Below are 8,679 nucleotides of genomic sequence, written 5' to 3' on the forward strand. Positions count from 1 at the left end.
CCTTCCCCCCCCCGACCCCAGGCCGGAGCACCAGGAGCTCCCACGCTCCCACCTTCTTGCCCCTTTTGAAGGTGCTGTACCACGTCCCCGGCTTCTCCCTGTTCCAGGCGGCCAGTCGGACCTGGGGGGTGACAGAGACAGTGTCGGGGGGCAAAGCCTCTCCAACCCCTGGCCCCACAGAATATGGGGAAAAGCGAACCCCAAACTGCCCCCCATCGTGCCCCCCCAGTTTCCCGGCGCTGGGAGGGCTGGGTGGGGGGCGTTTTCGGACACCTAGATCCTTCTCTGCCCCCGCTCGAACTCACAGCCTCAAATTTCTTATCGGGGAAGAGACAGGTCTCGCCGCCGGCTGTGGAGTTACAGAAAACCCGGAAGGCGTCTCGGGAGCAGCCCTGGTTGGGGTCAATCCAGTACTCGCCTGGGAAGGAGGGCAGGAAGGACAGACAGACGGATAGAAGATCCGGCTCCCTGCTGGCTCTGGCCGAGCCTTGGCAGGGACACGTCACGCGGGCACTGTGCGGCATGATGTAAAGTCCGTGTCCCGTCCCCCCTCAACCTGGCCCCCCAAAACCTCACCGTCCTGGAGGTGCGGGTGGCAAAGCTGCAGCTCCCTGCAGACCCGCGCGGGGCTCTCGGGGGTGCCCAGGGGCCGTCTCAGCTGCTCCACCTCGATGCGCAGGGAGCTGAGTGACGCGTACACCTCCTCCAGCCCCTCATAATCCCGGGGGGCTCCTTGCTCTCCCGGAGCCCCTTCGGTTGCCCGCCGGTGCCTCCTGCTCCGGCTCGAGGGCAAGCAGCTCAGCTGGGCGGCCCTGGGACAGAGAAGGATGAAGGAGTGAGAGCAACAGATGCAGGGGCCAGGCGGCAGGATGAGGGGGGTCTGGGGACGTCGGAGCCCTCCCGGGAAGGGACAGACGTGAAGTGGTGTCTGTCCAGAGCATCCCTTACTCACCGGTGGTCCCGGAGGACCGGGGGGCCCTGTATCACCTCGGGGACCCAGAGCACCCTGCAAAACAAGAAGACTCAGCACCGTGGCACTTGCTCCCCGCGACGGGCCCCACTTTCTCCCCTGGGAGCACATTAGAAGCTGCCCTGCCGTCCCCATCCCTCCCCAGCACTCACCGGTGAGCCTTTGGAGCCCTTCTGCCCCAAGGGTCCCTGCGAGGAAGAGAAGAGAGAAGAGGGGCACTGGCCGGGCACGCAGCGATCCCATGGCAGCTACCCCTGACCCCTCCCTGGGACTCGGGCTCCCCCCTGCCCCTCTCACCCTCCCATGGACGAAGCCCCCAGGGGTCTGCGGGGGAGTTAAGGGCAGGAGACCCTTGGTGAACCCACACAGCGCAGGCAGATACTCACCGAGAGCCCGGGGGGGCCGGGGGGCCCTGTGGGGCCAGTGGGTCCAGCCAGACCCTGTGGGTAGAGACAGCATCGGCCCCGTGCTCGAGGGGGCTGCGCCCCATCAGCTCCTGTACTTTGTCTCCCCCCACGTTCACCCAGCCCCTGAGCTCAGGGGAGACACCAAATACTCACAGGGTCTCCTTTGGGTCCCGGGGGGCCCTGGATGCCCGGGAGCCCCTGGTCTCCTTTCTCCCCCATCTCTCCTGGCGGTCCAATGAGCCCAATCAGTCCAGCGTGGCCCTGGGGGCGAAGGGCAGCGTCAGGCAGCCCCCTCCCCAGGACCAGGGGGGCTCGGGGATGAGTCCGGGGTGAGGGATCCCAGCTCCTGCACAACCGTCACCTCGTCTCACCTTATCTCCCTTGTGGCCGGGGTCTCCCTTGAGGCCAGGCAATCCCACGGGACCCTGCAAGAGGCCAAGAGGGTGTCACTCACCCTGGACCGTGCCCAGCTCAGATCACCCGTGCCCAGGGCTCGCTCACCCTGACCTACCAGGGGACCGGGTGGTCCCGCTTGTCCTGGAGCCCCCAGCAGACCTTGTTCACCCTGGAAGAGACTCGGTGTGGGAGAGGGTCCCGAGGCCGAGCCCCCACAAAACACCCCTCCAAGCTGCGTCCCCTCAGGACCTCATGCCCGAGGGGACGTCCCCCAGCTGCAGCCGGCCGGGGCTTTGAGGACACGGGCAGCCCTGCATCGGCACGGGAACATCCTCCCCGCAGCCCCCGACTCACGGCAGGACCGGGGATCCCACGCAGTCCTTCGGAGCCCGGCCGTCCGGGTGGCCCCTGTGCCCCCACGGGGCCCGTCTTCCCGGATGGCCCCTCAGGGCCAGGCGCCAGGCTGTCCCTGGGGACAAGAGGACAGACAGAGCTGAGGCTGGCACCCCTCGGGACCCACCTCTCTGGGCGGGTCTGGTCCTGCCCCAGGCTGGTGGAAGCGCGAGCCTCTCCTTATCGAGGGGTGTGGGTTTGGGGCGTACCGGTCACCGCTCACCTTGGCACCTTTCTCGCCCTGACGGCCCTCACGCCCCATCGGTCCCACGGGCCCCTGGACGAGGAAACAGACACCGGGAGCTGCGCGCTGGCCGGGGCCAGCCCCTCTCGCAGTCCCACTTCACCCCATGCTGTCCCTCCCCATCTCACCCTTGCCCTTCCCCTACTCACCCTCCGTCCAGGGGGACCCGGGGGACCCGGCTCCCCTGATGCGCCTGGCGGACCCTGAAACGAACCCAGTGGGAGTTTGGGGTGAGGGGAGAGTCCCACAGCCAGGACTGGGGGAAGCGTGGAGGGCGAAGGATGCGTAAGAGCCCCGGGAAGCAACACGGCTCAGCTACAGCCCCTCGAGCCCCCCAGCCCAGGGTGGTCCCACTGGGAACGCAACCCCCCTCCTGCAGCCACGATACCCCCAGCTGCCGCACTCACCGGCAAACCGGGGTCCCCGCTGTCACCCTTCTCTCCAGCAGCTCCGTCCAGACCCTGTGACACAGGGGAGGGTGAGCACTCACCCAGTCGACACACCCCCCCCCCAAAAAGACCACCCCTGGGCTGTCGGGACACCGGGAAGCACCGGCGAGGCGGAGTGGGGAGAGAACCGCGGTGTCCTGGAACCTCCCAACCCCATCACCACCCCAGGGTGACAGTAGCAGGTGACACCGGAGCACCGTGGGGGGACATGGGGGCTGGCTCCAGCCCTGGGGAAGCCCCCAGGAGTGAGGTTGCTTCTGCTCTGTGGCCCCTCTAGTGAGCAGGGGCTACTCACCGGCACGCCGGGGTCTCCGGGGGGGCCGGGATCACCAGGGAAGCCGATGGGACCCTGCAGAGAGAATGGGACACGAGCGTAGGAGTGGGAGGGAGCCCCAGACCTTCTGTGTGCTGGGAAAGCAGAGGCAGGGAAAGGGTTTAGAGCCTGCCGGGCTATCGGGGGGGGATGTGGGGGCTCGGGGCAGTGTCCCCCTGCCTCTCCGTGCTCACTCCTCCCCTTACCAGGTTGCCTTTGGCTCCATCCTCTCCCGGTGGGCCCTTCTTGCCAGCGGGTCCAGCTGCTCCTGACTGCCCCGCGTCTCCCTTCTCCCCCACATCTCCTTTCACACCCTGCAGAGGGACGGGGGGGTCACGTCAGAGCAGGGAAGGGGCAGTTGGGGCAGTGAAATGTTCCCCAGGAGCTCTGCCTGTGCCTTCTGTGGCCAGTGAGAGCAGGATCTGGGCCCTACTCTCCTTGCCTTGTCCCCTAAAAGACACCCCCTTCCCCCCTGTGATACTCACGGGTGGTCCGGGCTCCCCCGGGGCTCCGGGATTTCCCGCTTCGCCCGGCTCGCCCTGGGCGAGAGAAAAGCAACAGGGCAGATGCTGCCGGGTGCTGGGTGGTGCGGGCAGCTCTGCCCAGCCCCAGCACCCAGACTGAGACCCGCACCGCCCTCCCGAACACGGGCTTACCTTTTCTCCCACGGCACCCGGCTGTCCCACACCGCCCGGCATTCCCTGGGGGCCCTAAAGGCAAGAGAAGGGGGGGTACCCAACGTGGGGGGCAGCCCCTGCATCCAGCAGCCCCCGCCGAGCCCCCCCAGGGCCATACTCACCTCAGCACCGCTGGGTCCCTGTGGCCCACGGGGTCCCGGCGCACCGGGGGGGCCCTGTGGGGAGTACAGAGAGGGGTCAGACTGCAAAGGGCAGCTGAGCCATGCAGCTCCCACAGCAGAGGGAGATGTGGGAAGCTGGAGACGGGGCAGAAGGAGGCGGAGGGGGAGCGGTGGGCACGCAGAACGGGATGGCCGCGGGGTTTCCTTACCATGGGGCCAACGTCTCCGTTCTCGCCCTTCTCGCCCGGTGGGCCCGGCATGCCCTGCGGGGAGCATGGGTTAGCCTGGGGGGTCTGGAAGCTCCACAGGCAAGGCAGAGGGTGCCCTGGCTCAGGCAGGCTGCGCGGAGCCCAGAGTCGTCATGTCCCTCGTCCCTCCTGTCCTGGCAGACCCAAGCCCACGCCCCTCCGCTCCTTACCTGCAGGCCAGGGGGGCCGCTTAGGCCAAGGTGACCCCGCGATCCCTCATCTCCTTTCTGTCCAAACATCCCCTGCTGCCCGCGGCGCCCCGGCTCTCCGTCCGCTCCCTGCAAAGGGAGAGGTTGGGGTGAGCGCTGCCTGCCCCACAGAAACCCCAATGTGTGGGGTGGAAGGGCAGGGAGGGGAGCCAAGAGGGGAGGTGGGGTTCAGTCGAGGGAATAAACAGGGTGGGAAGGGTGCTCGGCAGCTACTCACCGCGGGGCCGGGGTGCCCGATGGGTCCCTGGATTCCTGTCGGTCCCGGGGGACCCTATGGGACAGGAGCACCCCCATAAGGTTAGGGCAGCCCCCAAACATCTCCTGCCTCGCTGCTCCTGCCTCCCCCTGCTCCTGGAGCTGCTCTGCCCCTCGGAGAACCCCACCCTCCCAGGCAGAGCAGCCCCTCGGCACTCACCACCTCGCCCTTGTCGCCTTTGCTGCCCTTCTGTCCGGGAAGCCCCATCTCGCCCTGCCGCAAAGAGAAGACGGTGAGAGCCCGCGGCCAGCGAGAGACGTCGAAGAGGGAGTGCTGGCAGCCAGGGAAAGCTGCCATGGCTGGGGAGCCACGGCCAAGGAAATCCCAGCACCGGGGAAACCTGCCACCACCTGGGAAGCAGTGCCAAGGAAGCCTGCCAGGACCAACAGCCCGCTGCCGCCTGGGGAATCCCCGCTCCCGGGAAGCCACAGGGAAACCTGTCCCATCCCAGAGGTCCTCCAACCCTGGGACGTGCCCTCTGCCAGGGGACTTGTCCCCAGCGCCCGTCCCGGGGTACGTTCCCTGTACTGTCGGTAGCGAAGTATGAAGGAGCCATTGCTGGAGGTGCTGACTTGCGTCCCCCCGACTTACCTTGTCCCCGTCTTCTCCGGCGGGGCCGGTGGGTCCGCCCGGACCCGGTAGCCCCACGGGACCCTGGATCCCGTCATGCCCGGCCGGACCCATGGGACCCCGCTCGCCCTGCAGGCAGGAAGGGGAAGGGCTGAAAGCAGGGCTGGTCGGGACCCACGGGAGACACAGCTCGTCCCAGCACTGCCCCACACCTCCTCCCTCACCCCACACACCCTCTCGCACCTACCGGGGAGCCCTTCTCGCCGATGGGACCGGGGGGGCCCTGTGCACCCCCCCGGCCCGGCAGTCCAATGCCTCCAGCAGCCCCCGTGGGGCCTCGCTCTCCGGGGGATCCCTGGGGAGAAGAGAGAGGTGGGGTGGAGGGAAGAAGGCCCTGGCAGTCTTCCTCCTCTCCAAAGAAACCTTTCTCTTTATCAACTAGGATTTTAAGCAGGGTGGCAAAATTGCTCCCCAAGGAGTATATATATTCCAAGGGAAACCCCAAAACTCTGGATAACTCCTCAAATGTCACAATGCTTTGTACTCACCGTGGGTCCAGGGGGACCAGGGGGACCTTCCCCACCCTTCAAGCCAGGTGGACCCTGTAGGAGGGCAGGGAAGATGGTTAGAAAGGACCCTACTCCCCTTTCCCTAGGACCGTAACAGGCTGCGTCCAAGCCTGGGACAGCACTGACCGTCTCTCCGGGTGCCCCCCGTGTGCCAGGAAAGCCGTGAATGCCTGGGGGGCCGCTCTTACCGGGGATGCCAGTGGGGCCAGGGTCACCCTGCAAAGTGGAGAGCAGCAGCAGAGAGCTTTGCTCCGTCCCCACCAAGCCAGGGAGAGCCCTCATGCCTTGCAGAGCTCAGAGGGGACCCAGCCCCGCTTGGCTCAGGCTTGTGGAGGTCCGGGTGAGCGGTCGGACCCCCGGCACGGCTCCTACCTTGGCTCCTTCTCGGCCAGCAGCTCCGGGCAGGCCCTGTTCCCCCGGGGGGCCAGGGGGGCCTGGGTGCCCCCTCTCGCCCACAGGTCCCGTCTCGCCTGATTTACCCTGTGGGGAGAGAGCAGGGTGAGCATCTGGGGGTCCCTCCATCCCACCAGGCTCGCTTCAACACAAACACCTCCTGCCTCCATCCCCAGCACTCACCTGGGGTCCCACCACCCCTGTGGGGCCAGGAGGGCCGGTTTTGCCATGAAACCCCTGCAGAGGAGAGAGGGGTTAATGCCAGGTATTGCCAGGTGACCCCCGCCAAGGCAAGGGAGGCAGAGGACCCACCGGCTCGCCACGCTGTCCCGGGTGTCCTGGCAAGCCGTCCTTCCCGGCGGGACCCTGGGCAGGAGCAGAGGTAACGGGGTGAGGGATACAGGCTGCGTGGCTGGGCTCCCCCCTCTGCTGCCTGCACCCCACAGGGCGTAGCAGGCGGAGGAGGATGTGCCAGCCCGACTCTGTGTCCCACACCATCTCAAGCACAGGCAGGACCACGTGCAGACATCACCACTTACGGGGGGACCTTTCGTGCCCGGGAAGCCATTGGATCCCTGCGGACCTTGGGGACCCTGTGGGAGGGAGAGAAAACCCACGGTCAGCAGCAGAGGGGCTTTCCCCACGGCCCTGCAGCGCCCAGACCCTCTCCCCATGCCTGGCACCCTGTTTTCCCCATGCTTGGTCCCTTCCCAGGGTGCCTTTGCAGGGTGACACCTCTCCTCTGTGCCTCGACCATCCCCCACTTACCTTCTCTCCCACCACGCCAGGGGCCCCGTCATGGCCAGGGTCTCCCTGAGGAGACAGAAACAGGCTGAGGGCAGCAGCGAAGACCCCCACCCTCCCCACCGCTGTGTGTCAGACCCACTGCCAGCACCCACAGCCAAGGAGCCCTGAGCACAGCAGAGAGACGGGGACGTGGGGGACAGCGGGGACCCCGTGGCCAGGCTCCCACCTACCTTCGGACCGGGTTTCCCCGTGGGACCGGGCAGACCTCGCTCCCCTGGAAGGCCCTGTGCAGGCAGGAGGCAAAGAGCGGGTTGAGAAGGTATGGGGCAGGGACTGGGGCTGGAAGTGGGGTGAGAAGATGTGGGGCAGGGAGTGGGGCTGGAAGTGGGGTGAGGAGTAGGGAGACAGGGCTGGAAGTGGGGGGTACAGGGCAGGGAGCGGGGCTGGGAGTGGAGTGGGGAGCTGAGGGACAGGGATGGGAGTGGGGCAGGGAGCCGGGAGGGACACGGCTGGCCCCAGGGTGATTCCCATGGGATACAGACAGAAGTTTGGGATCTGGTTGCCGTGGGCTACAGTGGTCCCCAGGGTCTGGTTGCTGTGGGAAACGACTGGCTCCAGCCTAATTGCCATGGGATACCGGCAGGCTGCGGAGCGTGTTGCCGTGGGATACGGCAGACCCCAAGCTCTGTTGCCATGGGTTACAGCCGGCCCTAGGATGGTTGCTGTGGGATACAATCCACCTGGGAATGGTTGCGGTGGGATGCAGCTGGACCCCAGGGTGGTCACGGTGGGATACAGCTGGGCCTGTGGTAGTCACCGGCCACGGCACATGGGGTGATTCCTGTCACCCCCAGCTTGGGGCCGGGGCTGTGGTTACTCACCGGGGGCCCTCGCTGTCCCGTCTGCCCAGCCTGGCCAGCCTTGCCCTGCGGGGAAAGAGGAGGTGGTGGGGAGAGCAGTGCATGGGGCAGCCCCCCACTCGCCCACACTCCCCCCACATTCCCCCCCGAGGGGACAGAGCGTGCCCAAGCGCATTTGCAAGAGGGCATGTAGCATGGGAACTTAGCAGGCCACGGAGCTGGGTCCCTTCCCCGGCTTTGAGCTCAGCCCAGCCCCTCTCTGGCTCACAGAGGGGGTGGCAGAGCAGGATGTAGGGGACAGGGAACGGCCCAGAGGGATGGGACAGGGTGACACAGCGAGACAGGGCTGACTCACCCTCTTGCCTTTCTCTCCTGCCAGCCCCACGGGACCCTGGAAGCCAGCGGAGCCCTAAGAAGAGAGAGGATAAGTGATAACCCAGGGCCAACAAGGCACCTGGGGTCCCGGGGACACCCCAAAGGCTCCCCTGCACTCACCTTGGGGCCCTGGCGCCCAGGATAGCCCGGGAGACCTGGCACTCCCAGCTTGCCCTGCAAGGGAGAGAGCAGAGTTGAGCCGCGGGCTACGAGGGACGCGGGGACGGGGACACAGGGACACAGGGCTCCCCTCACCTTCTCGCCTGCAGGGCCAGGAGCACCCGGTTCCCCCATGGGACCCGTCTGCCCCTTCAGCCCCTCGGGGCCGTCTTCGCCTCGGGGGCCCAGCAGGCCCTGGTCACCCTGGAACAGTAACGCAGAGGTGCGGGGAGCGCGCTGCCGGGGGGACAGGGCTTCTCCCTTGGGTCCCCAGCTGTCCCCCCAGACAGACCCGTCCCCCAACCGCCACCCACCCCCCCCC

The 8,679-nt window shown here is 67.1% G+C and overlaps 1 protein-coding gene across 1 annotated transcript in view; it reads right to left on the minus strand.

Moving 5' to 3' along the window:
• COL5A3 (collagen type V alpha 3 chain) overlaps positions 1 to 8,679 on the minus strand; it is a 17,218-nt gene that overhangs the window by 709 nt on the left and 7,830 nt on the right. Inside the window, exons 30-66 of the mRNA XM_019472901.1 lie at positions 8,454 to 8,561; positions 8,319 to 8,372; positions 8,179 to 8,232; positions 7,845 to 7,889; positions 7,194 to 7,247; positions 6,985 to 7,029; positions 6,756 to 6,809; positions 6,529 to 6,582; positions 6,400 to 6,453; positions 6,196 to 6,303; positions 5,950 to 6,039; positions 5,803 to 5,856; positions 5,502 to 5,609; positions 5,276 to 5,383; positions 4,844 to 4,897; positions 4,646 to 4,699; positions 4,390 to 4,497; positions 4,181 to 4,234; positions 3,972 to 4,025; positions 3,829 to 3,882; positions 3,658 to 3,711; positions 3,379 to 3,486; positions 3,155 to 3,208; positions 2,818 to 2,871; positions 2,560 to 2,613; positions 2,390 to 2,443; positions 2,280 to 2,281; positions 2,128 to 2,242; positions 1,889 to 1,942; positions 1,749 to 1,802; positions 1,531 to 1,638; positions 1,357 to 1,410; positions 1,123 to 1,158; positions 952 to 1,006; positions 577 to 819; positions 306 to 418; positions 53 to 121 (exon numbers count right to left, since the gene is read on the minus strand). Coding sequence (XP_019328446.1) covers positions 53 to 121; positions 306 to 418; positions 577 to 819; positions 952 to 1,006; positions 1,123 to 1,158; positions 1,357 to 1,410; positions 1,531 to 1,638; positions 1,749 to 1,802; positions 1,889 to 1,942; positions 2,128 to 2,242; positions 2,280 to 2,281; positions 2,390 to 2,443; positions 2,560 to 2,613; positions 2,818 to 2,871; positions 3,155 to 3,208; positions 3,379 to 3,486; positions 3,658 to 3,711; positions 3,829 to 3,882; positions 3,972 to 4,025; positions 4,181 to 4,234; positions 4,390 to 4,497; positions 4,646 to 4,699; positions 4,844 to 4,897; positions 5,276 to 5,383; positions 5,502 to 5,609; positions 5,803 to 5,856; positions 5,950 to 6,039; positions 6,196 to 6,303; positions 6,400 to 6,453; positions 6,529 to 6,582; positions 6,756 to 6,809; positions 6,985 to 7,029; positions 7,194 to 7,247; positions 7,845 to 7,889; positions 8,179 to 8,232; positions 8,319 to 8,372; positions 8,454 to 8,561 — 2,649 coding nt within the window. The remainder of the gene's footprint in view (positions 1 to 52; positions 122 to 305; positions 419 to 576; positions 820 to 951; positions 1,007 to 1,122; positions 1,159 to 1,356; positions 1,411 to 1,530; positions 1,639 to 1,748; positions 1,803 to 1,888; positions 1,943 to 2,127; positions 2,243 to 2,279; positions 2,282 to 2,389; positions 2,444 to 2,559; positions 2,614 to 2,817; positions 2,872 to 3,154; positions 3,209 to 3,378; positions 3,487 to 3,657; positions 3,712 to 3,828; positions 3,883 to 3,971; positions 4,026 to 4,180; positions 4,235 to 4,389; positions 4,498 to 4,645; positions 4,700 to 4,843; positions 4,898 to 5,275; positions 5,384 to 5,501; positions 5,610 to 5,802; positions 5,857 to 5,949; positions 6,040 to 6,195; positions 6,304 to 6,399; positions 6,454 to 6,528; positions 6,583 to 6,755; positions 6,810 to 6,984; positions 7,030 to 7,193; positions 7,248 to 7,844; positions 7,890 to 8,178; positions 8,233 to 8,318; positions 8,373 to 8,453; positions 8,562 to 8,679) is intronic.

Source organism: Aptenodytes forsteri, unplaced genomic scaffold (assembly GCF_000699145.1).
Source record: "Aptenodytes forsteri isolate BGI_AS27 unplaced genomic scaffold, ASM69914v1 Scaffold390, whole genome shotgun sequence".
NCBI lineage: Eukaryota > Metazoa > Chordata > Aves > Sphenisciformes > Spheniscidae > Aptenodytes > Aptenodytes forsteri.